Source organism: Ranitomeya imitator, chromosome 2 (assembly GCF_032444005.1).
Source record: "Ranitomeya imitator isolate aRanImi1 chromosome 2, aRanImi1.pri, whole genome shotgun sequence".
NCBI lineage: Eukaryota > Metazoa > Chordata > Amphibia > Anura > Dendrobatidae > Ranitomeya > Ranitomeya imitator.
In genome coordinates this window covers 324,058,859-324,086,204 of record NC_091283.1, presented here as the reverse complement: position 1 = coordinate 324,086,204, position 27,346 = coordinate 324,058,859, and the positions used below count along the sequence as shown (strand labels likewise).

The 27,346-nt window shown below is 45.1% G+C and overlaps 1 protein-coding gene across 3 annotated transcripts in view; it reads left to right on the top strand.

Annotated features, from left to right (window-relative positions):
* LOC138663510 (oocyte zinc finger protein XlCOF22-like) overlaps positions 1 to 22,785 on the top strand; it is a 312,274-nt gene extending 289,489 nt beyond the window's left edge. For all 3 annotated transcript variants that reach the window (XM_069749747.1, XM_069749749.1, XM_069749748.1), the window contains exons 2-7: positions 83 to 232; positions 362 to 541; positions 1,012 to 1,135; positions 1,219 to 1,316; positions 1,515 to 1,605; positions 20,354 to 22,785. In XM_069749747.1, the coding sequence (XP_069605848.1) occupies positions 83 to 232; positions 362 to 541; positions 1,012 to 1,135; positions 1,219 to 1,316; positions 1,515 to 1,605; positions 20,354 to 21,573 (1,863 nt within the window). In that variant the 3' untranslated portion in view covers positions 21,574 to 22,785. The remainder of the gene's footprint in view (positions 1 to 82; positions 233 to 361; positions 542 to 1,011; positions 1,136 to 1,218; positions 1,317 to 1,514; positions 1,606 to 20,353) is intronic.
* Positions 22,786 to 27,346: the final 4,561 nt, after the last annotated feature.

The following is a 27,346-nucleotide window of genomic DNA, read 5'->3' as shown; positions in this document are numbered from 1 at the left end:
TGTTTCCCTTATTATCTCCAGTAATTGTATTATTACACAGGATTTTTATGATGTTACATCGGCTCATCTTCTTCTCATTCAGGTCTCTACAATATCGGATCCTCTCAGTGAAGATCTTCTATATAAGAAAATTTTCCTGATTTACCCATCAAGGATGGATATGGACAGAGACAAGTTGGCGGAGAGGATATTACACCTCACCCTAGAGATCCTCTTCCGTCTTACTGGAGAGGTGAGAGATTCTGATGACGTCACATTACATCATTCTTATCTATGGGAATAACAGATGGACAGAACTGGAGAGGTGAGGAGTCTGGAAATGTCTGTAGTGAGATTTATTAATGTGTCTCTCCATAACCAGGATTACATAGTAGTGAAGAAGACCTCTAGTGATCGCTGTCAGGACCCTGTGTCTGAGATATGGGGAAGACCCCTGAGCCCAATCACGGAACCTCCACCTCACACACTGATCCATGAGGACATCAATGACCAGAAGATCCTAGAACTCGCCTACAAGATGATTGAGCTGCTGACTGGAGAGGTGACACTGCTGGGAATGCTGGGATATTATACAGTAATGCTATGAAGGGATCGGAGTGATGACGGTATCATTGTATGTTTCAAAAAACCTGATCTGCACATCCAAACATAGACTGAGTGTGAACAGGTGCTGAACCCAGAGTCGCCAACTCGTATATAATCAAATAAATAGGGCAGCACACTGCAGCGCCAAAACATGCAAACTTGAAAACACGAAATTTAAACTGCATTACTGCACTAGAAATATGAAAAATGAGAGCTTTTAGCGCATAAAAATGGCCAATTTTATGTGTACCTCGTAGCCACTTTACGGCATCTCTCTTATACGAGGTCCTACTCTAAACCTACCTCTCTGAGAATAAACGTCTCCATCTGAATGGGTACATGTGAAACCTCTCCTTGGACTCAAATTCTCTCTCACTGTGGAGGGGTATTGGACCTACTATAATTAAATATCATTGTATGTGTCAGGTTCCTATAAGATGTCAGGATGTCGCCGTCTATTTCTCCATGGAGGAGTGGGAGTATTTAGAAGGACACAAACATCTGTACAAGGAAGTCATCATGGAGGTTCCCCAGCCCCTCACATCACCAGGTAATAGACAGGACTAAATACACACGGCCTATAATCATCTGTATGTAGAGAATGAATTCAGTCCCTGTATGTGTTTTCTCCAGATCTATCCAGTAAGAGGACAACACCAGAGAGATGTCCCCGTCCTCTTCTTCCACAGGACTGTAAACAAGAAGATCCTAATGTTCCTCAGGATCATCAGGTAGATGGAGAGAAGGTGTTATGAGATCTCCCCTTTGATGTGTAAATGGCTGTGAAGGTCTTGTGCTCAGTGTTGCTTTATCCACCAGTAGTATATGTTTTATACTTGTGTAATGAGAACGGTGGAGATGGCAGGATTAGAGCTGATCATAGATGTGACTTCTCCATCTGTCTGTGACTTTTACAATATTTGTTTCAGCGTGAAGATCTGACCCATATTAATACTACAGAGACATATGTGAGGGGTGATGAGTGGTGTAAAGAGGAGACTCCTACATATGAATACCCAGGTGAGTAGTGACCACTAACTACAGAGAAGTCACAGATTCTTCTCAGTCACCGGCTGTGGCTGCTTTTATCAGTGTTGTAGTCCGGTCATATCACAATCGTGTGATCACCATTTTGACTAGACCACAACATTCTCCTCCACTTAAAACTGTTCAAATTACTTTGGACATTAACAGCCCTTTTCTATAGAACTTACAACCTGGTGGATGCATCTACCCCCTGGGATTAGAAGATGCTGACCCTTACGTGCCCAGATTTGTAAACTACAAAGTAAAATAACAACATACATAGAATATTGTTATTATTATTTATTTTTTTATAGCGCCATTTATTCCATGGCGCTTTACATGTGAGGAAGGGTATACATAATAAAAACAAGTACAATAATCTTAAACAATACAGGTCACAACTGGTACAGGAGGAGATAGGACCCTGCCCACGAGGGTTCACAATCTACAAGGGATGGGTGAGGATACAGTAGGCGAGGGTAGAGCTGGTCATGCAGCGGTTTGGTCGATCGGTGGTTACTGCATGTTGTAGGCTTGTCGGAAGAGGTAGGTCTTCAGGTTCTTTTTGAAGGTTTCGATGGTAGACGAGAGTCTGATATGTTGTGGTAGAGTGTTCCAGAGTAGGGGTGATGCGCGAGAGAAATTTTGTATGCGATTGTGGGAAGAGGAGATAAGACGGGATTAGAGAAGGAGATCTTGTGAGGATCGGCGGTTGCGTGCAGGCAAGTACTACAGAGGTATGGAGGAGACAGGTTGTGGATGGCTTTGTATGTCATGGTAGGGTTTTGAACTGGAGTCTCTGGGTAATGGGGAGCCAGTGCAGGGATTGACAGAGCGCAGAGAGGCCGAGAAATAGAGGGGGACGGGTGGATTAGTCTGGCAGCAGAGTTTAGAATAGATTGGAGAGGTTCGAGAGTGTTCGAGGGGAGGCCACAGAGTAGGAGGTTGTAGTAGTCAAGGTGGGAGATGATGAGGGCATGGACTAGGGTTTTTGCTGATTCTTGGTTGATGAATGTACTAATTCGTGAAATATTTTTAAGTTGAAAGAGCTTGTATATGTGGTTTGAAAGAGATCAGTGTCAAGGATTACCCCGAGACAGCGAGCTTGTGGGACTGGGGAGAGTTTACTTGAATGGATAGGTTCATTAGGGGGGTCGTGTGAGATGGGGAAAGATGATAAATTCTGTTTTGTCCATGTTAAGTTTCAGAAATCTAGCGGAGAAGAATGATGAAATAGCAGACAGACATTGAGCGATTCTGGTTAGTAGGGAGGTGATATCTGGTCCAGAGATGTAGATCTGTGTGTCATCAGCATAGAGGTGATACTGAAAGCCATGAGATTCTATGAGCTGTCCCAGGTCAAAGGTGTAAATGGAGAAGAGCAGGGGCCCTAGGACTGAACCTTGCAGGACTCCGACAGATAGGGGGCGGGGTGAGGAGGTGGTGTGGGAGATGCTGAATGTCCGGTCTGTTCTGTATGACGAGATTCAGGATAGGGCCAAGTCTGTGATGCGAAGGGATGAGAGGGTCTGTAGTAATAGGGAATGGTCCACTGTGTCAAAGGCAAAGGACAGGTCCAGGAGGAGGAGGACAGAGTAGTGTCGCTTGGCCTTGGCGGTTAATAGGTCATTGGTGACAGTGGAGTGGTGTGACCGAAAGCCAGATTGTAAGCGGTCGAAGAGGGAGCAAAAAGAGAGGTAGGAGGACAGTTCAAGATGGACGTGTTGTTCCAGTAGTTTTGAGGCATAGGGGAGAAAGGGTATAGGGCAATAGCTAGAAAGGGCAATAGCTAGATACAGAGGATGGGTCAAGAGAGGGCTTTTTGAGGATAGGTGGGATTGAGGCATGTATAAAGCTTGAGGGGAAAACACCAATTGTTAGTGATAGGTTGAAGAGATGGGTTAGAGTTGGGATGAAGACTGTGGTGAGGTTTGGGATGAAGTGGGATGGGATTGGGTCAAATGCACAGGTGGTGAGATGCGATCATGAGAGTAGAGTGGAGAGTCGATCTTCTGCAATGGTGAATTTGGTTTTGGAGGTGGAGGGCTGGGCAGTTAGAAGGAAGGGCTCTGGGGGTTATTGACCAAAACTGTCTCTGATGTTATCGATCTTCTGCTTGAAATATGAGGCAAAGTCTTCAGCTGAGCTAAGTGGGGAGGGAGGAGGTGCTGGGAACGGAGGATAGAATTGAAGGTGTTGAATAACTGTTTAGGGTTGTGAGACGGGAGGATATGAGAGATGAGAAGTAGGTTTGTTTAGCTGTGGCGAGTGTGGCCTTGAAATTAGTGAGGGACTGTTTGAATGTGATGAAGTGCTCATTGGAGTGGAATCTTTTCCATCTCCTCTCAGTAGCCCTGGAAGCTCGCCTCAGTTCTTTGGTCAGGCTGGTGTGCCAGGGCTGTCTGTTGATTTTGCGAGCTTTGGTATGTGTGAGAGGGGCAACCGATTCCAAAACTACAGCCATTGTCATGTTATATAGAGTGGCAGCGTCATCCGCATTGTGTAGGGAACTTATGTCTGTGAGAGGGAGGAGGGATTCAGAAAGTGAGTGTAGGTTGAGGTGTTTAAGATTTTTGTGAAGGTGTGAAAGTTTGTGGGGTGGGGATTGTAGACAAGGAGTGGAGAAGGAAAAGAATGTGAGTATTTAGTGGTCAGAAAGAGGGAGAGGTGAGTTAGAGATTAGATAGGGAGTAGAGGCGGGTGAAGATGAGGTCCAGTGTGTGGCCATCTTTGTGAGTTGCTGCAGAAGATCATTGATGAGGCCGAAGGAGGAAGTGAGCGATAAAAGTTTAGTGGCAGCTGAGAGGGAAGTGTCAATGGAGAAATTGAAGTTGCCTAAGATGATAGTAGGGATGTCACCAGAGAGGAAATGAAGTAGCCAGGTGGTGAAGTGGTCAAAGAAGTTAGTGGCTGGCCCTGGGGGGCGGTAAATGACAGCCGGTTGGAGGGGGAGTAGATGCGCACAGAGTGCACCTCAAAGGAAGGGAAGGTAACAGGGTGGTAATGGGATTGGGGTGAAGGAGCAGTTATCTGACATAAGAAAACCAACTCCTCCACCATGCTTGCTGCTGGGGCGAGGTGTGTGGGAAAGGTGGAAGACACCATACAAAAGTGCAGCAGGGGAGGCTGTGTCAGAAGGGGTGAGCCAGGATTCGGTGATGGCGAGGAAGGAAAGTTTGATAGTAATAAAAAGATCATGGATGTAGGAAAGCTTGTTGCAGACAAAGCGAGCGTTCCACAGAGCTCCTGTAAGGGTACGTTCACACTAGCGTTGCGCCGCCCTGCGTCGGCGACGCAACGCATCGAAAAACGCGCGCAAACGCGCGCAAAAACGCGCGCGTTTTGCGACGCGTGCGTCGTTTTTGACCAAAATCGGACGCACAGAAAATGCAACTTGTAGCGTTTTCGTGCGTCCGACGCCAGCGTCGGAAACGACGCACACGGCGAAAAACGCAAACAAAAAGACGCACGCGTCCCCTATGTTAAACATAGGGGCGCGTCGCCGACGCAACAGCGGCGCAACGCTAATGTGAACTTAGGCTTAGTGGGACTGGGGAAGCTGGGGCTGGGCGAATGGATATAAGGTTAGAGAGGTTACGGAAAGTTGTGATAGAGCGTGGATGGGAGGTAGAACTGACTGTGGGGATGTTGTGAGGAGGACCAGGATTTGGAGAGATATCACCAGCAGTGAGTAGAAGCAGAGAAAGTATTAGCAGGTGGAGCAGGAGAGGGCATGAGGTGGCTGTCTGTGCTTGGAGACAGAGGATTGTATGTTGAGGAGGAGGTGAGATGGATGGGGAGGATTGAAGAGGCGATGAACAGTTCCTTACTAGGAGTAGGGATTAGGGGGGTTAATAGAAAGTGAAGGATTATAGGGGGGTGAGAGTGAAAACAAACAAACATTGTTTACAGTGACTGAGTCCAGTTCCCTTCTGATTTTAATTCTGATCTACACACTTGTATGATACACACTGCAGCCTAAAGTCTTGGCAGACTTGAGCTATGCAATATATGTGCTACAAAGTGCATTCTGGTGTGAAGCAGAGCGGAGTTGTCTCTACTCATCTTGGTCAGAGAATTAAGAGTGGACCAGATGCATATAATCAAGCCAGAGTAAACAACGTCATAAATAACACTGGGGTAAAGCAGGGGTTGAAAGACGTACCATGTGAATACTAGGAGCCTGTGTCTGTGTGGAAAGTTAGAAAATTATTATGATGAGCCTTTTAGAGAAAGCAAAGAGTAATGATGCTGTTGGCTTCCAAGATCCCTGATGTGGGAAGAAGGAAAAAATCAGGGCATTGAAAAGCGCTGCCAAGTGCTGAGCCATAAAGTTGGCTATCAAAACAAATGAATGTAAAAAAACCCTTTTCATTTTAAAATTCTACTAATTTCCGAAGTGAACCAGCTCCTTCCTCAGGCATATACAAATAATACATTGTGGATGTTCTATATCCTCCAGAACGGCGTCACTGATCCAGCTGCTTAATTCATTAATTAAACTGCGCTTATGGTGCACAGTTTTTTGTATTAATAATAATTAACTTATTTCTATAGCGCCGACATATTCCGCAGCACTTTACATTTTAGAGGAGACTTGTACAGACATTAGTCATTATAGCATAACAATAAACACATAGATCAAAACAGATACCAAGAGGAGTGAGGACCCTGCTCGCAAGCTTACAATCTATGAGGAAAAAGGGAGACATGAGAGGTGGAATTGAAACCTTTCTTCTTAAACAAAACAATACAAATAGATGTAAAATGCATATTGGATGCACAATAAAATACATATAAAGAAAAATAAACATACATGGCAACAACCAAAATATCTAAAGATTATTAAAAAAAAAATACCCCTATTATGTCGCATTGTCAATGCTCTCATTCAGGCCCTGCGGTTTAAGTGTCGATAGTTTAAAAATCCAATAGGATTCCCGATTCACAAGACTTTGAAACTGTAAAGGGAAGTGCCCCAGGTTGTACATATATATATATATATATATATATATATATATATATATTTTTTTTTTTTTTTTTTTTTTCCCCATATTCCCTTTCATAATGTCCCCCCATATATGGCAATGTCCCCTCCATAGGCCATACAGACATGCCCTGGACAGAAATGTCTGGGCATGTCAAAAGAAGATGGACAGATATCCACCTGTTGTCTCTGGCTATATGCTTACATGGTTAATTACCATGTCAGTAGATGGCCACACTATCAGGACAAAAGGATCAATGAGATTCTTTGTTCAGTACAGGCGTCCAGCACTTAATAGCGCTATGCCAGGGTGCGAGCAGGGATGTGCGCATGCTGGGATTGTAGCAGATGCACCCTGCCGACATGCGTGCAGGCGCGGGCGAGGCCAAATGGGAGTGGGGGCGTGGGCAAACGGGAGCGCGCCCCAGCTGGATTTAAATATCCAGTGGCAGTGCTCCCTCGTGCTCTCCTCTCTGCCCCCTGCCCTCACTGTCCCGTCCTCTCTTCTCCTGCCCTCACTTCCCCATCCTCTCTTCTCCTGCCCTCACTGCCCCGTCCTCTCTTCTCCTGCCCTCACTTCCCCATCCTCTCTTCTCCTGCCCTCACTGCCCCGTCCTCTCTTCTCCTGCCCTCACTTCCCCATCCTCTCTTCTCCTGCCCTCACTGCACCGTCCTCTCTTCTCCTGCCCTCACTGCCCCGTCCTCTCTGCCCCCTGCCCTCACTGCCCCATCCTCTCTTCTCCTGCCCTCACTGTCCCGTCCTCTCTTCTCCTGCCCTCACTGCCCCGTCCTCTCTTCTCCTGCCCTCACTGCCCCGTCCTCTCTTCTCCTGCCCTCACTGCCCCGTCTTCTCTTCTCCTGCCCTCACTGCCCCATCCTCTCTTCTCCTGCCCTCACCGTCCCGTCCTCTCTTCTCCTGCCCTCACCGTCCCGTCCTCTCTTCTCCTGCCCTCACTGCCCCGTCCTCTCTTCTCCTGCCCTCACTGCCCCGTCTTCTCTTCTCCTGCCCTCACTGCCCCATCCTCTCTTCTCCTGCCCTCACCGTCCCGTCCTCTCTTCTCCTGCCCTCACTGCCCCGTCTTCTCTTCTCCTGCCCTCACTGCCCCGTCTTCTCTTCTCCTGCCCTCACTGCCCCATCCTCTCGTCTCCTGCCCTCACTGCCCGTCCTCTTTTCTCCTGCCCTCACTGTCCCGTCCTCTCTTCTCCTGCACCAGCCCCTGCATCTCCTTTGCTCTCCCAGCAGCTTCTGCCTTGTCCGGCTGCCCCCTGTGTCCCTGCATCTCTCCTCTCTGCCCCTTCACTCTGTCTCCAGAGATGTGCTATTCTGTGTTCTGCAGGCAGCTGTTTCTGCCTGCCCCCCCTCCTTCATCAGCCCTTGCTGTTAACCCCTTCCATTCATCCCTGCAAGAACCAACAGCCAAACAGCCTCCTCTTCAAGACTGCTAAGTATCACTGCTTTTTGTTAACCCTTTCCCCATAGGAAAAGAGTGATAGGCTTTAAGTGTGTGTGTATGTAATTTAGATAGTTGGGAAGGAAATAATATTTGGGAAATATTAAGGTTATTGTGGGTTAAATTTTATATTATTGTGTGTATAATTGTGCGTTTGTAGTGGTCATTAATTACAGTCGACTTCTGCTTGTGTATAATAAATATGCCTTTTATTAGTACAGAGATTACGTCTCCGCCTGCTGTCTGACGCGGTGGTCACATGGGGCCCCATGTGTCCCGGCGTCTGCGGGTATTGGCGGTGCCTGAGTATACGGGGTGCATGCCCTTCGGTCGCCGCTCACTTGTGGTCTTTACCCTTTTACCTTATTAATGTGTGCACGAGGTTTGATGTATTTTGTCCGTACCAATACTCTGTTCAGTGCCTTGCATAGTGGGCTACTGCCCCTTACCAACATGGCCACTGCTGTGCGCCTTTGCAGCTGGGTCCCGCCTTGCTCCGCCCGGTGGCTCCGCCCGCTGCCTGACGTTTTGGTCACGTGGGGTTCCAGGTGATCTGACGTCGGCGGTGTAGTGCGGCGCTTCAGGGTGGGCGGCATCTCCCATGCCGGCCGGCGCACATTTCCGGCCTGGGGCTCTATTTAGTGGCGGCTCAGTCTTTGTACCCATACCCCCTGAGGAAGGAAGTTCCCACTTCCGAAACGCGCGTCGGGGAGGGCAGGAGTCTAAGTGTGTGACCCTGCTGTACTTACAGGTATGCTATCTGAGACACGGCCACTGTGCAGTATGGTTACTATTTACAAGTATATATGATCATGTGTTGTCTCCCAGGTTGTTTCACACGCTCCCTCACCGCCGGTCTTTGTTGTGGGAGGATTTGTCACTCTTTTACCATATGTTCTGTCTGTAGGTCTTTTTGTGTATTATTAATAAACTTTTGCATTTGACTTTGGTGTTAGTCTCTGGACGCTTGTACACTGATTTGTGTTTGTGGTGCTCTTTCTATGGACTTCAGTGTGTCCGTGTATGTCCTATGATACACTTTGGGCTATGTGTATACTTACGATATGCCATACTAATATGATGTCCCATAGTTTTATGTGTTTTCCTGTTTATTATTATGTGTAGAATATAGTTGGGGCTAAAGTTAGGGTTTTGATTGCATTTAAGGTTGGGATTAGGGTTGGCAGTAGGGTTTGGGGTGTGGTTAGCGGCGTGTTTGGGTTAGGGTTTCAGTTAGAATTGGGGGAGTTTCCATTGTTTAGGCACATCAGGGGCTCTCCAAACGCGTCCGATCTCAATTCCAGCCAATTCTGTGTTGAAAAAGTAAAACAGTGCTCCATCCCTTCCCAGCTCTCCCGTGCGCCCAAACAGGGGTTTACCCAAACATATGGGGTATCAGCATACTCAGGACAAATTGGACAACAACTTTTGGGGTCCAATTTCTCCTGTTACCCTTGGGAAAATACAAAACTGGGGGCTAAATAATTTTTCTGGAAAACAAAAGAATTTTTATTTTCATGGCTCTGTTATAAACTGTAGTGAAACACTTGGAGGTTCAAAGTTTTCACAACACATCTAGATAAGTTCCTTAGGGGGTCTTCTTTCCAAAATGGTGTCATTTGTGGGGGGTTTCAATGTTTAGGCACATCGGGGGCTCTCCAAACGCGACATGGTGTCCTATCTCAATTCCAGTCAATTTTGCATTGAAAAGTCAAACGGCGCTCCTTCCCTTCCGAGCTCTCCCATGGGCCCAAACAGTGGTTTACCCCCACATATGGGGTATCATTGTACTCAGGACAAGTTTCACCACAACCTTTGGAGTCCAGTTTCTTCTCTTACCCTTGGGAAAATAAAAAAATTTGGGGCGAAAAGATCATTTTTGGGGAAAAAATGATTTTTTTTATTTTTATGGCTCTACATTATAAACTTCTGTGAAGCACTTGGTGGGTCAAAGTGCTCACCACACATCTAGATAAGTTTCTTAGGGTCTTCTTTCCAAAATGGTGTCACTTGTGGGGGGTTTCAATATTTAGGCACATCAGGGCTCTCCAAACGCGACATAACGTCCCATCTCAATTCCAGTCAATTTTGCATTGAAATGTCAAACGGCGCTCCTTCCCTTCCGAGCTCTGCCATGCCACATATGGGGTATCAGTGTACTCTGGACAAATTGTACAACAACTTTTGGGGTACATTTTCTCCTGTTACCCTTGGTAAAGTAAAACAAATTGGAGCTGAAGTAAATTTTTTTGTGAAAAAAAAGTTAAATGTTCATTTAAAAAAAAAAAAATTCCTTTGAAACACTTGAAGGGTTAATAAACTTCTTGAATGTGGTTTTGAGCACCTTGAGGGGTGCAGTTTTTAGAATTGTGTCACATTTGGGTATCTTCTATCATATAGACCCCTCAAAGTGACTTCAAATGTGATGTGGTCCCTAAAAAAAAAAAAAAAAAAAAAAATGGTGTAAAAATGAGAAAGCGCTGTTCAACTTTTAACCCTTATCTCCCTAACAAAAAAAATTGGTTCCAAAATTGTGCTGATGTAAAGTAGACATGTGGGAAATGTTACTTATTAAGTATTTTGTGTGACATATCTCTGTGATTTAAGGGCATAAATTTTCAAAGTTTGAAAATTTTCGCCAAATTTTCGTTTTTTTCACAAATAAACGCAGGTAATATCAAATAAATTTTACCACTGTCATGAAGTACAATATGTTACGAGAAAACAGTGTCAGAATCGCCAAGATCCGTTGAAGCGTTCCAGAGTTATAAGCTGATAAAGGGACAGTGGTCAGAATTGTAAAAATTGGCCTGGTCATTAACGTGCAAACCACCCTTGGGGGTTAAGGGGTTAAATGTGCAGTGAGGCCAAGTGTGAATTTTTGTACTAGAACAACAGAGTTTCCCTTTATCTTGACTTTACAATTTGTATTAAAATTAACTAATTTCATGGTGGATTGTGATAAACTACATATAAACCATTACACCTGTGCCATGATATATCTCTAAGCTGTGTGTGGCTGATGGCTGTAATATACATTTATTCACGCCTGCAGGAGATGTGTTGGCTCGAGTCCTGGTTTCATGGATTCACTCCACCTCATAAATTACCGTATATAATGTTTTGAATACTAAGGAATTCAGATTACTGCACAATCTCTCCTGAAATGGGGGCACTAATACTTTCTCTACTCTTCTGGTCAGGACTCATAATGGCTCCAATGGTCCACCATAAATGAGGGCAACTCCGATTTATTTCTCCCCTCGTACATACATGGTTGTTGGGACGTAACGTGTTTGTTTTTTTTTAATTCTGTCTCTTTTTAACCGGTTCATTCTGTATAAGGGTTTAATTCTGGCGGGATCGACCTGCCTCACTTATGTGAGTCTACAACTCCCTGGTAATCGTTAAAAAAAAAAAAAAAAAAGGCCTCCATTACCTCTTCTAAATGCCCAAGATCTAAATTTAAGACACCGGAGCTCTGCAGTATTAAAAAAAAAAATTCTATGAATGTGTAACATTTCTTCTTGAAATTCCTCTGACAGAAAATATTGGCCCTTACGATAGTTTAGATTGCTAAGAGCCACCGAGCCCCATACTCTAATTACCCCAGTGAGGTTTCACCATTAGTTACTCACTTTTTACTGATGAAGACTGTTAACTTTGATCATTTCAGTAGACGTGTTATTGTCTATAGTCACGGTTTTTGACTACTGTAGTTGGTGCCCAAAATACTTTGATCTAATCAGAGCCGATTCTTCAAATCTGACGTGTCTCACTGTATGTGGTGATAACTTAGAATTCTTTGTGAAGAATTTCAAGGAAACAAATGGACCTTACAAATTATTTTCCACATTCTCTTGAATCCGACAATACCTTGTATTTGGATCTGCACTACTGTCTGGGCACATGGCAGGGTTAACATAGGAAGGAGTACCTTTTAGCTATTTGTAGATCTTGCTGGCATAGTTTGCAGGCACACTGCATTGGGAGCATTGTTCATGGTCATCTGGCAGCCCAAGAGATGGCCACCACAAACGGGCTTGATGTTTGTCTAATCCATTTTCCAGATCCCAAGGCTTGCCTTGCTCATCATCCTGACCCATGCACATGGATCTGGACTTGAACAGAGACCCCCTAGGCTTGGGCCACGGTGTTATATTATGTTTGATAGTGTGAGATGGCAAGAAGAATGCTCAGGTAGCCGGGTCAGAACCAGGAGGACAGAGAAAATACAAAATCAAGATGCAAGATCAGTCAGTAAACAGGCCGGTGTCACAACAGGAAACAATTACACAAGTTGGGAGCTGAGCACAGATGACTGAACCCGAGTAGAATAAGGCTGTATCTGGCAGCTTCCAACAATACTCTGCGAGCTTTAGTAGGGTGTGGTGCTTTACAAATGGCTGAAGCAAAGAGCAGATTACTTCATCTGGAGAGCACACACACTCATACTGCCAAACTGGATGGTACTATCGGTCCCAAGCACCCTAATCTTAGTGGCTGGACAGAGCCCCCGTTTCCAACGTCTCCTCCATTAACAGCAGAATGAATAAAGCCACTTTTCATAGAAAAGTTAAAACCCCTAATACATCTCCAGTGAGATGTCCTCCTCCCCTCAGAAATTAACATGTGGTGAAGATGAATTACATATAGCTAGGAAGTAAGGAATGCTAATTTAGGTCCAGAAGGAATAATATTCGCATTATGGGTGTCCCTGAAAAAACTGAGGGGAGGAATCCCACGGAGTATATTGAAAGCTGGCTCCTTGAGACTTTTGGTGATGCAGCACTGACAAAAGTATTTGCGGTAGAAAGAGCCCACAGGGTCCCACCGAAACCACCTGTCCCTGGAGCAAATCCCCGTACCATGCTTGCCAAAATCCTAAACTACAGAGACAGAGACATTATCCTGAGGAAGGCCAGAGACATGACGGATCTGACAATTGGAGGTCAAAGAATTGCTATCTACCCCGACTACTCTGCCCTGGTACAGAAACAACGGATGATGTTCACGGGTATCAAGAGACGGCTGAGGGAACTGGGAGTGCAATACTCCATGATGTTTCCGGCACGACTGAGAGTGGTGGCGTTGGATAAGATTCATTTCTTCCAGACGCCGGAGGATGCTACCCAGTGGATAGACCTTAACGCTAAAAGGCTTAAAGGGAAAGGAGACTGAAAATGTGGGGAGGGTTGGTCGGGAGGTATTTTACCTTCTTTCTTCAAAAGGGGGGAAAAAGAGATTGACGGACAGTACATTGGTATTTGAGATGTGAAGGTTTTAAGGGAGGAGCTGGGTTTTGCTCAGGGAATGCACTGGAAGTGCTGATACGGCGGAGAAGCACGAGGGAGGAAGGGTGTGTAGCGTACTAAAAGTTTACTTAGTTTCTTGCAGTTGTAAGTTAATTCATGTTGGAATATTTTCTTCTTCTAAGAATTGCGCCGAATTCTATTATAAACGGTAGCGGGAGGCAGAAGGAGAAGGTTATGTTAGCAAGAGTGTTCGCAATGGGCGATGGTGCCCCACTCTTGATAAGAGGCAGAATGTATAGTATTGGGGGGGTGTGGGGGAGGGAGGGGAGGGGGAAGGGATGGGAGGGAAGTTAGACAGCTCAGAACTGGGAGTAAAGACATAACTAAAGATGATGAGTCACATAATAGGGGACCGCTTTAAGATATTGAGTTGGAATGTGAGAGGTCTGGCGGATAAGTCTAGGAGAGCCGCGAGCTTGCAGTATGCAAAGGATCAACGGGCCTCTATGATATGCCTGCTGGAGACGCACTTGATACGGGAGAAAGTGGACGTACTGAATAGACGATGGATTCAGAAGGGGTATCATTCTACCTTTTCGACGTACTCAAGGGGTGTGTCAGTGTTGGTGCCGGTGGGAGTGCAGTATGAAGAGGTGAAGGTATGCGTGGATGCTGAGGGTCAGTATGTGGTGATACAATGTATATTGTATGGAGTGAGAATGTGTCTTGCGGCAATGTATATTCCACCTCCATATTCAAGTAAAAAGATCAGGGAGGTATTGGAGAAGGTGGAACGATGGGGGCCGTTACCACTTTTAATTATTGGGGATTTGAACAATATTTGTGACGACTTTTGGGATAAAAATAAGAACACCCAGAACAGGTCGGAGGGGCACACTACAACATTTGGTACCTATGTGCGTGAAATAGGCATGATTGATCTATGGAGAGTTAGACATTTTGGGGAGAGAGGGTACTCGTGCTACTCGCCGGCTCATGCTACGCTGTCCAGAATTGATATGGCGCTGGGTAACCGCCTGCTGGACACAATGGTGGGGGAGGTGCGTTATCTGCCGAGGGCCCTTTCGGATCACAGTCCAATTGAGGTGGAGGTCAGGTTGTTGGGGACACGGACCGCAAACGGGAGAGAATGGAAGATCCATCCTAACTGGTTACAGTGTATTGACTTAGAGGGTATAGGGAAAGAGGTAACGGAATTCTTTGCTTTAAATGATGGGAGTACAGATGCTCTAACTGTTTGGGATGCAATGAAAGCGTACCTGAGAGGGCTACTATTTAGAGACATTAGTAGGTGTAAGCGGAAGACAAGGGAGGCAGAGAGAGTGGCGGTGGAGGAGTTGAAAGCTGCAGAGGACGAGATGGTAGTGTTGGGGACCTCCGAGGCAGAGAAAAGATTGAGAACAGCGCAAACTCATATGGAAAAGATTCTGTTGGGAAAAGCTGAAAGGAAACGGGAGTTTCAAAGGGTGACTTATTTTCAGGAGGGGGAAATAGTGGGACACATGCTATCGGTGGTGGCTTCTGCTCAGCGTAGTACCTCGTATGTACATTCGTTGGTTTCAGAGGGGGGGAGCAGGGTATCTGAAACACCTGAAATTATAAAGGTCTTTGCGGACTTTTACGCGGACTTATATTCCTCCAGGGTCAATGAGTCAGTCAGAGATACGGAGACTTTCCTGGAAAGCCTGGATCTCCCGAAATTGAGTGAGGAGGATAGGGTGAGCCTAGATGCCCCTATCACCGAGGAGGAACTGAGTCGGGCGCTGGGGTCTATGGCCAATGGGAAGGCACCTGGAGTTGATGGGCTACCAGCTGAAATCTATAAAAGTTTGGGGGAAGTGTTGATTCCCAGATTAAAGTTAGTACTGGAGGAGGCTGGATGCCAAGGGTATCTCCCAGCATCTATGAGGGAGGCTATTATAGTGGTTATTCCGAAGGAGGACAAGGATCTGGGGAAACCTGAGTCATACCGCCCAATCTCTCTGTTGACCATCGATGTCAAGCTCTTGGCCAGGGTGTTAGCTTCCCGTCTGTCCAGTGTCATCACTAACCTTGTACATTCGGATCAGTCCGGCTTTATGCCTGACAGGTCTACAGCGGTTAATCTGCGGAGGCTGTATATGAATCTGCAGCTGAAGTCTGACAACTGTGGCCGAAGGGTCATTGCATCCTTGGATGCCCATAAGGCGTTTGACAGTGTGGCGTGGGGATATCTCTGGCGGGTGTTGAAGTGTATGGGTGTTGGACCGCAGTTTGTGTCGTGGATTCAGCTGCTGTATTCGTTACCAACAGCTAGAATCAGAGTGAATGGGGAACTTTCTCAGCCTATAAAGTTGGCCAGAGGTACGAGGCAGGGATGCCCACTGTCGCCCCTTCTGTTTGCCTTGGCTGTGGAGCCACTGGCTGCCAAGATCCGACAGTCGGATGAGGTCCCTGGGTTCAGATATGGGAGAGTAGAGGAGAAGATTGCGTTATATGCAGACGACATCTTACTGTTCCTGGCGGACTCGGACGATGCCTTGAAAGGGGCCATCGGGATCATTGAAAAATTTGGAGCCTTGTCGGGACTGAGGATAAATTGGGATAAATCGGTCCTCTTTGAGGTGGATGGGGTGGAGGAGAGTGGAAGTGAGCCATTGGGAGAGGGGCGGCTTAAGGTGGCACCCCTTTTTAAATACCTGGGAATATGGGTCTCGATGCCAGTTACAGAGTTTTTGCATAGGAATTTGACTCCTCTCATGGGCATGCTTAAGGCAAAAGTAGATGTGTGGAACAAGCTACACCTATCGGTGGTGGGCAGGGTTAATCTTATTAAAATGGTTCTGATGCCCAAAATACTCTACGTCCTACATAACGCACCAGTTTGGATTCCACGTGGGAAGTTCCGGCAGATTAATGCTCTTTTTAGAAGCCTGATATGGGGGAGGCAGCACCCACGTATTGGCCTGGAGACGCTTCAGCGACCCAAGGAAGATGGAGGGTTGGCTTTGCCTAACCCTGAGCTATATTTTCTTGCAGCCCAGAGTCAGCATTTGAAGGGCTGGACGCAGGAGGCGTCCTCCAGTGCGGTATAACACTTGATGGAGGGGGTGACAAACCGACGACCGGTGGTGCAGCATCTGGAGGATGGCTCCTTGGGCGTATTGGGGAAATTGTATCCAACTATGCTCTTGATACATAAATTATGGACCAGACTGAGACAGATTCGGGGGGTTACGGGACTGACTAAATTTACACCGATATGGCTTAATAATAATTTGGTTGAGTTTGCGGCTCTTGGAGTGCTGACAGAGTGGCAGGCCAAAGGAATCCGTTTGGTTGCTCAGATAATTCAACAACGGGTGTTAAAGTCCTTTTCGCAGTTGCAGGGGGAGTTTGGATTGAGACCGAATGGGGAGTATCAATATGCCCAAATGAAGCACGCTTTTAAGGCTCAGAGCAGGGGCGATGGTATTGAGATCCAAGAGAACATAGTCCTGGAGTACGTGTGTGGGGAAGGGTCCACAGGGCGAGTCATTTCCACCCTTTATAAGGATCTACTGCATGCATATTTGCTGGATTTCCCTCTAAAAGCGAGAGCTAAATGGGAAAGAGAATTAGGCCCAATGGAGAATGAAACCTGGGAGTCGGTATTGGAGTGGGTCCCACGAGTGTCACTAAGTGAGCCGTATAGATTATCGCAGCTGTACATCTTGCACAGAGTCTATAAATCGCCGGAAGTGTTGTATAGAGCGGGGTTGCGTGCTGACTCTGAATGCCCGAGATGTAGGACGGAGAATGCAGGAATATACCACATGATGTGGACATGTCCAAGACTGGTTGCTTTTTGGCTGGTGGTACTGAGCCGTGTGGAAGGGGCGTATAAATGCAGAGTGCCGAGAGATCCAATGGTGTGCCTACTGGGATATGTGGAGGAAATTAGAGTGGATAACACCTGGAAGATAGCAATAGCGAGGCTATTATATATGGCTAGAAAGGTGATAGCAAGGAACTGGATCAAGGAGGAGCCGCCTACAAGGGGTGAATTCCTGAGGTATGTTAAGCATGGTCTCAATTTGGAAAAGGGGGTCTATAAAAGACGTAGGAAAACAGAAATGTTTGACAAAATGTGGTCTCCGTGGCTCGAGCTGGGATGAGTGGGAACGGGAAATGGGCGAATGAAGACCTGTGAAGGGGGAAGATTGCTAGAGGAATAAGCGGTCATAAGGGAGTCAAGCGGCTCAAAGAGCCATTAATACTGGTAAAAAAAGTATAACTGGGAAGGAGCTGTCATGGGAGGGGGAGGTTTGGGGTTCGTTGGGATCGTTGGGGGTTTGGAAAATGAAGAAACTCTGTAATCTATTGAAAATGCATAAAATGTAATGTTCATGTTTATTTGCAATAAAAACCTATTTAAATAAAAAAAAAGGAATGCTAATTAAGACCTAGGAAGAGATGACAATTTAAACTCCTTTTGTAAGTAAGACCTCACAATGGAACATATGGGAAAGTGAGAGATAATGCTTTCACTTCTATTGAAGCAGAGGACCCCTGTAGTGTACAGGTAATTAAACAGGAGATGTCTTCTAGGTAAAAAGAGATGCCAAAAGGAGAGGTGTTTACTTGAGAATTGTGCCTTCCCAGGCACAGAACTACTATTCACACAGCACAGATTGTAACCAGCCCGGCTCCAGGGTTCAAATAGGAATATTGAGGATGGTATCAATCTGATATGTATGAGATAGATTTTCATAACGAAGGGAATAACGTGATACATTAATTCACATCACCGGGGGAAGGGGGCCATTAGAATCCCTCCAATTGAATAATGTTCTGATAGATGGTGTGAGCCACGTCATATTTGGACTCTATGTGTATGTAAAATCATGATAAAATATGTTGTCAATATTTAGCGCATGTGATCTTTAGAGGCTAAGATATCTTGTAAGTTGGGAATATCCTAAAATCCTGAAGAGCTGAAAACATTTCACAAATAGCCCCCCATGAGGTAATCAAGGTGAGGTGTGTGGGCGTAACTTAGGAGCTAATAAAAAAGCAGATCATTGGTCTGTGTTATTATCAGATCGCTATGCAAGTTCTGTCCAATTCCCAATCAAAGTGCTTCCCTTCGCTAAGCTCTGAGCCATTTCTGTGACTAAGTTTAGTAATTTTCTTCGGCTTTCCCTTTTATTTTACGCAATTGTATACATTGTTTTGTTGCCATTTTGTATGTTTATAATAAATACTGCCTATCTTTATTAAATACCGTATATGCTCATGTATAAGCCAAGATTTTCAGCACTTTTTTTTGTGTGCTGAAAATGCCCCCCTCAGCTTATACACGAGTCATTGTCCAGAAAGCCGGCAGAGCAGCAACAAGAGATTTCATACTCGCCCTCCTCGCGCCGCCGTCGCTGCATCTCCGTCCCGACGCTGGCAGCTCTTCCTTGGCTCAGTGATCACTTGGTACCGCTCATCAAGGTTATGAATATGCATGTTTCTCCACTCCCATAGACATGGAGCGCATATTCATTAGCTTACTGAGCAGTACCATGTGACTGCTGAGCACGGGAAAAGCTGCCGGCGCCGGGACAACGGAGATGTATCAACGGCGCGAGGAGGGTGAGTAGGACGGGGGGTGTGAGCCATGCATACGTCTCGGGACCAGGGGAGCCACACAAAGCAGAGCAGGATTAGGGCAGCCACACATAGCAGGACAGGACGGGGACAGCCACACATAGCAGGACAGGGATAAGGGGACAATGCATACCCAGCTTATACTCGAGTCAATAACCTTACCCAGTTTTCTGTGGGTCGGATCGGCTTATATTCGAGTATATACGGTATAACATTTTATAGGTCTGTTGGTTTTGCTCTGTAAACTGCACCCCGAAGGCATACTGTATCTGCAATGGGTGTCCAATCAGCCTGTATAAACTATTGGTGGTGGCAGTGAGTAGTTTGTGTTATAGTGAATTTGGAAGTAACCGTACGGGGGTATATACATATAATTCATGCTTTGGAACCGGGGGTGTCTATACCACATGCTGCCTGTTATCTAATAACCGGCCTAGTCTAGGGGTCAAGCAGCTGCGGTCTCATTTGTCAATCATTTGGTCAATTTCATACTGTCCTGATGATTGGAGTCCGCAGAGTTGCATTCCCTTGACAGTGATAACATCAGGTGGATCTGCGTGACCCCCCTCTCCGGCTGTGTACCTTTGACACCACATATAGTGACAGAAGCAGATATCACAGGAGCAGATCCCAGAGAAGATGTGACACTCCATTTGCAGAAGCCCTAATATATGACAAAATGGCAGAAAACCAGAGCAGTAGAATTTCCGATAAAGTAACTCCATTTTGGAAAATAAAGCCCTCAGTGAATCCTATAGATTACTATAGGAGTAGTGACTATTTTGACTCCACAGGTACTTTCTGAAAATTAGCATGCAGTGGATGTTGGAGAGTGAGAATTGCACATTTGCCATTTTTTTCCCTACACATAGTGCCCAGATTGTGCTCCAGGAGACACACACCATAAACTAAGTTGGTCCTTCTCATTATAGTAATGGCAAATACATGGATGATAAATGTGGTTTGGGCACACTGCAAGGCTCAGAAGTGAGGGGGAGATTTGACTTTGGGAGAGTGGATATTGCTGGATTGGTTTATGGAAGTCATGTTGCGTTTTAGCAGCATTTGAGCCACTATGGAAACATCTGTCATTCCATTGACAAATTATGGACTTGAGTGGGAAATGGTTTTTTGCGTGATGAGTAGAAGCTTGTATTGGTATTATTTTCAACTACATAACATTGCTTTGTGGCTTTTAATTCCATATTTGTGAGGCAGAATGAACAAACAGTTGAACACCATGCTCTACTTGTTTATGCTGAGTTTTTTTATTACACTGTGAACTGCCATTGTTTTGTGAATTCATTTTTATATATAACCTATCATTTTTATGGATAGTTTAAGTAGAAATGGTCAAAAAATTAAAATTCAAGGATATTTTATTAAAAAATAATTGATTTTATTCTTGACAGATGACTGTACCTGGAGATCAGAGGGACATCTGACATCTTCAGTTTTTAAATCAGATGATCTTGAGATCATCCAGGATTCTATTGAAGAGAATGCCATTACTTCAGATGTTCCATCATCCCTTAACAGCAAAGATCAATCATCTGATTCTTTGAAACAGGTTCTCTCTTCTGATTCATTACTGACTGCTAAGGAATATCAAACTCACAAAAAAAGTGGAAGTAGTTTTCCTCTCAAAAAGAATTTTCTTAAACATCAAAAATTTCACACAGCAGAGAAAAGATTTACTTGTTCCATTTGTAGGAAATGTTTTAGCCGGAAATCAAGTCTTGCTAGTCACAAGAGAATTCACACAGGAGAGAAGCCATTTTCATGTTCAGATTGTGGAAAATGTTTTACAGAGAAATCAAGTCTTGTGAGACATCAGAGAAGTCATAGAGGGGAGAAGCTTTTCTCATGTTCAGAATGTCGGAAATGTTTTAGCCAGAAATCAAATCTTGCTAGTCACAAGAGAATTCACACAGGAGAGAAGCCATTTTCATGTTCAGAATGTGGAAAATGTTTTACAGACAAATCAGGTCTTGTGAGACATCAGAGAAATCATAAAGGGGAGAAGCTTTTCTCATGTTCAGAATGTCTGAAACATTTTAGCCGGAAAGCGCATCTTGATAGCCACCAGAGAACCCACACAGGGGAAAAGCCTTTTTCATGTTCAGAATGTGGGAAATGTTTTGTAGATAAAGCAACTCTTGTTAAACATCAGAGAACTCACACAGGGGAGAAGCCATTCTCCTGTTCAGAATGTGGGAAATGTTTTTATCAGAAATCAGATTTTGTTAAGCACCAGAGAATTCATACAGGGGAGAAGCCTTTTTCATGTTCAGAATGTGGGAAATATTTTAACCAGAAACCAGGTTATATTAAGCACCAGAGAATTCATACAGGGGAGAAGCCATTTTCATGTTCAGAATGTGGGAAATGTTTTACCCAGAAACCAGATTATGTTAAGCACCAGAGAATTCATACAGGGGAGAAGCCTTTTTCCTGTTCAGAATGTGGAAAATGTTTTAACCAGAAAGCGCATCTTGTTTGTCACCAGAGAACTCACACAGGGGAAAAGCCTTTTTCATGTTCAGAATGTGGGAAATGTTTTGTTAAGAAATCCTCTCTTCTTCGTCACCAGAGCATTCACACACTGGAGAAGCCTTTTTCATGTTCTTAATGTGTGAAATGTTTTGCTTGGAAAGCAGCTCCTTAAAGGGAAGCTATCACCAGCAAAAAGGTTATTAACCTGCAGATAGGGGCGTAATCTGCAGGTTAATTGCATTACTAACTTGATTAGTGCCTGCAGGTAGCCGAACGCTGCTGGGAGAAAATGAACTTTAGGGTATGTGCACACGATGCGGAAAACACTGCGTATCCGCAGCGTTTCCGCAGCTGCGGGTCCGCAGCAGTTTCCCATGAGTTTACATTACAATGTAAACCTATGGGAAACAAAACGCTGTGCACATGCTGCGGAAAAAACGCGTGGAAACGCAGCGGTTTACATTCCTCAGCATGTCACTTCTTTCTGCGGATTCCGCAGCGGTTTTACAGCTGCTCCTATAGAAAACCACAGTTATTAAACCGCAGTGAAATCTGCAGAAAAAAACGCGGTAAATCTGCAGCAAAAACACTGTGTGTTTGCCCCGCAGATTTATCAAATCCGCTGCGGAAAAATCCATAGTGGACTATTATACGTGTGCACATAGTCTTATTCTCCTTGCCAGCATTCGGTTTTAGTCAACGGTATGTCACCGGCACTGGTTCATTCACTGCTCTGAGAATACAGAACGTCAGCTGTAACCATGCCCCCGACCTGACGGACACTGACTCTGCATTGGGGCAGGTGGCCAGTCAGTGTCGGGGCGCGGTTATAGCCACTGCACTGTGTACTCAGAGCAGTGACTGAACCGGCGCTGCCCCTCTGATTGAAGCCGAATGCTGCCGTGAGAATAAACTTAATTTTTTACCTAGAAGCATTCGTTTGCATGCAGACGCCGGCCAGGTTAGTAATAAGGTTTGGGAAAGGAAAATGTCCCCCAAAACATCGACACAGATGTGTTTTCCTTATCGTCTGTCAGTATCTTTGCTTTCTTACTCAAATTATGGAAGTGTAAGTTTGCACAGAGATCACCCACATCCAGAATCTGTCTGTAAGTTGGAAGCTTGATCAACCCCATACCATAGTCTGGATGATTTGCTCACAGTAGTGAATATAATGCAATGTTGTTTTTATTACTTACAGTGAAGGAAATAATTATTTGATCCCTTGCTGAATTTGTAAGTTTGCCCACTGACAAAGACATGAACATTTTATAGTTTTAAGGGTAGGTTAATTTTAACATTGAGAGAATATCAAAAATAAAATTCAGGAAATCATTGTATAAATTTATTTGATTTTTGTGTATTTATTACTTTTTTATGACTTCACGTTTATATGGATACACCTAAATAAAATGGGAATGGTTTGATATCAACTTCCTGTTTGTGGCACATTAGTATATGGGCGGGGGAAAACTTTTCAAGATTGGTGGTGACCATGGCGGCCATTTTGAAGTTGGCCATTTTGGATTCCAATTTATTTTTTTCAATTGGAAGAGGGTCATGTGAAACATCAAACTTATTGAGAATTTCACAAGAAAAACAATGGTGTGCTTGGTTTAAGGCTAAGTGCACACGTTGCAGATTTGCCGTGGCAATTCTGCATCCTTGCCGTGGGTACATCGCATGCGGAATTGGCATGCGTATTCCCGCTAAACACTAGCGTTTTGCAAGCGTAATTGGCTTGCAGAATGCTAACGTTTCCAAGCGATCTGGAGCATCGTTTGGAAAACTGATTGACAGGTTGGTCACACTTGTCATAGTGTTTGACAAGTGTGACCAACTTTTTACTATTGATGCTGCCTATGCATGTTAAAAAGAAATAAAAAATCATGATATTCTCACCTTCCGGCGTCGCCTGCAGCCTTCCCGCTTTTCGCGATGCTCCGGTCCCAATAATGCCCAATAATTATGCCCAATAATTTATTTTAATTCTTTACAATTTTAAGGTTCCCAGTGCCTGGAGGAGTCTCCTCTCCTCCACCCTGGGTACCAACCTAACCTGATCCGCTTACTTCCCGCATGGTGGGCATGGCCCCATGCGGGAAGTAAGCGGATCAATGCATTCCTATGTGTGCGGAATCCCCGAACATGCTGCATTTTTTTCCGCGATGCGATTCCGCAGCGGAAAAAAATGCAGCATGTGTAGAAAAAATGCGGAATGCATTCTAAAATAGGATGCTTAATGTAAGCCTTTTTTTTTAGCATTTTTATAGCAAAAAAATGCAAAAAACATGAAAGTGTGCACATAGCCTTAACGTAACTTTATTCTTTCATGAGTTATTTACAAGTTTATGACCATTTATAAAATGTGTTCAAAGCGCTGCCCGTTGTGTTGGATTGTCAATGCAACCCTCTTCTCCCACTCTTAACACACTGATAGCAACACCGCAGAAGAAATGCTAGCACAGGCTTCCAGTATCCGTTGTTTCAGATGCTGCACATCTCGCATCTTCACAGCATAGACAATTGCTTTCAGATGGCCCCAAAGATAAATGTCTAAGGGAGTCAGATCGGGAGACCTTGGTCGTCATGGGCCAGTTGAATGGCCACCAATCTACTTTCCAGGAAACTATTCATGTAGGAATGCTTGGACCTGACACCCAAGATGGTGCACCACCCCATTATGGGTGTCAGGTCCGAGCATTCCTACATGAACAGTTTCATTCCTACATGAATATCCATATTTTGGCTATTATTTCCTAATATATTATTTATTTTTATATTCTTGTGTTTTTAATTCCTAGTGTGGGCACATGTTTCTTTTGTAGTATCTCAGTTTGCCATCTCTATATAATAAAGGAAATTTTATTTGAACTTTTACTTGTCTGGTATTCTTTTTAGTCCACTGTTTCGGGGTCCTCCCTCTTACAGAAGGGTTGAAAGATGCTTTGGCAGTGTACGAAACCCCAGAGTCCTTGGAGGCTGCCATGTCATTGGCTATAAGTGTGTACAGACGCCCGAGGGATAGATAGGTAAGACCACCTTCTCCGGAGCCCTCTTTCCGGGACAATATTCCTGTGCCAGAGGGGTGGTCTGGGAGTGAACCAGTACTTGTGGAGTTAGAGGAACCCATGCAGTTAGGAGGTGCATCTGCGTCAAATGTCTCCCCTGAGATTCCCAAGAAAAAGGGTGTGTTTCTTTTATGGGAGAAAGGGACATTTTATTGGGGCCTGTCCATTGATTCCTCAGCTAAAAATGACTCGATTAACCCTTGGTAGTCTGGAGTTGGATAATCAAGGGGTATGCTCATCATCAACCTGTAATTCTCAGTTTATCCTGACAGCAGAGGTGGTGCTAGAGTGAAGGACAGAGAATTTCTGTGTTTGTAGACAGTGGAGCTGGAGTTATTATGGATGCTCAATTTACTAGAACTCATGGGCTTGCTTGCTCTACCTTAGCTAAGCCACTCACACAGAGAGCTTTGACACAGATTATTCATAACAAAAGACTGAAGGTGGAGTCTTTGCATTAAGAGATAATTCCTTGTTATGTCCTGGAGAGTCTCCCCACTCCAATTATACTGGGTTTTAGCCTGGTTGGTGAAACATTATCCGATAGTGGATTGGCAATCCAGATAAATTGTGGAATGGGGAGATTACTGCCATGAGAACTGCTTAAACATTTCTCTTTCTGCAATATCTACAGGAATCTTACCTGCATTTTTCTCTGGTTTTGAGGATGTACTTTCTGAGAAAGGGTGTCGGGATTTGCCTCCCCATCATGCATATGACTGTCCTATTAAACTGACTCCAGGAGGTAAACTGTCCGAACTGTACAATTTTTCCATCCCTGAGAGACAAGCCATGAAATATTTTATTGCTGAGAGTCTTGAGAAGGGACATATCAGACCTTCATCTTTGCCCGTGGCTGCAGAGGGTTTTTTTGTGAAGAAGAAAGATAGCGGTCTCCATCCCTGTTTAGATATCTTGGAATTAATTAATTACTGTCCAAGATCCATATCCTCTTCCTCTGATTCCAGATTTATCTAACCAGGTTGTGGGATCTAAGGTTTTCTCCAAGTTAGATTTAAGGGAGTCCTATAACCTGGTTAGAATCAGGGAAGGGGATGAATGGAAAACGGCATTCAATATCCCTGAGGGACATTTCAGGAGCCTGGTTATGCCTTCGGTCTGAGCAATGCACGGGCGGTGTTCCAGCATTTCATAAATTATATTTTCCATCATTTGGTGGGCAGGTTTGTGGTGGTCTATCTGGATGATATTTTGGGTTATTCATCGGATTTGGAGACACATCAGAGGCATAGTAAACAGGTGCTTCAGATATTAAGGGATAAGAGGCTTTATGCCAAACTAGAGAAATGTGTTTTCAACGTCCAGGAAATGCAGTTTTACTAATTTTTACCGGAAGTTTATTCAAAATTATTCAGTAATGGTAAAACCCTCTACTGACATGACAAGGAAGGGGTCTGCTTTTTCTAAATCGTTGAATGCTGATCAGCAGGCTTTTTCCTCCTTAAAGGGAACCTGTCACCCCGTTTTTTGAGATTGAGATATAAATACTGTTAAATAGGGCCTGTGCTGTGCGTTACTATGGTGTATGTAGTGTACCCTGATTCCCCATGTATGCCGAGAAATACATTACCAAAGTCGGCGTTTTCTCCTGTCAATCAGGCTGGTCTGGTCAGGTGGGCGTGTTCACAGCGTTCTTTTCTTCCCCAGGTTTCCGTTGGTGGCGTAGTGGTGTGCGCATGTCCAAGGTCCGGATTCCCTGTGCCCACGTGAAGACACAGCGCGCGATCTGCGCTGTCATTCCTTTCATCGGTGCGGGCGGCCATCTTCCTGGGGCCGCGCGTGCGCAGATGCAGTGCTCTGCTGCACGGGGCTTCAGGAAAATGGCCGCGGGATGCCGCGCGTGCGCAGAAGAGATCGCGGCGGCCATTTTCCCAAAGCCGAGTTTGCATCTCGGCTTTGGGAAAATGGCCGCCGCGATCTCTTCTGCGCACGCGCGGCATCCCGCGGCCATTTTCCTGAAGCCCCGTGCAGCAGAGCACTACATCTGCGCACGCGCGGCCCCAGGAAGATGGCCGCCCGCACCGATGAAAGGAATGACAGCGCAGATCGCGCGCTGTGTCTTCACGTGGGCACAGGGAATCCGGACCTTGGACATGCGCACACCACTACGCCACCAACGGAAACCTGGGGAAGAAAAGAACGCTGTGAACACGCCCACCTGACCAGACCAGCCTGATTGACAGGCGAAAACGCCGACTTTGGTAATGTATTTCTCGGCATACATGGGGAATCAGGGTACACTACATACACCATAGTAACGCACAGCACAGGCCCTATTTAACAGTATTTATATCTCAATCTCAAAAAACGGGGTGACAGGTTCCCTTTAAAGAGTTGTTTTGACACTGCACCTATACTCAGTCATATGATAAAAGGGTGAGAAATATCAGGCTAAGTGGATGCGTCGGAGCTGGGAGTTAGAGCTGTGCTCAGTGTCCGTCCCCTGGTAAATGGCATCCATGTTCATTCTTTTCCCAAAAAAATTATCCTCAGCTGAAATTATGACGTGGGTATTAGGGAGCTTCTGGCAATTAAATTGGCTTTTGAGGAATTGCAACATTGGTTGGATGGAGCAGTCCATCTTATTACTGTTATCACGGACCACAAGAACCAGTCATATCTTCAATCGGCTTAACGTCTCAACCCTAGACAAGCTAGGTGGTCCCTTTTCTTTACTAGATTTAATTTTGTGGTCACTTTCTGTCCAGGGGCTAAAAACACCAAGGTTGGTGCCCAGGAGCTTCCCAGGTGGTGGTGACCATGAGAACCCTGCCCCAATTTTACAGATGGGGATAGTTATTTCAGCCTTGTACCCTG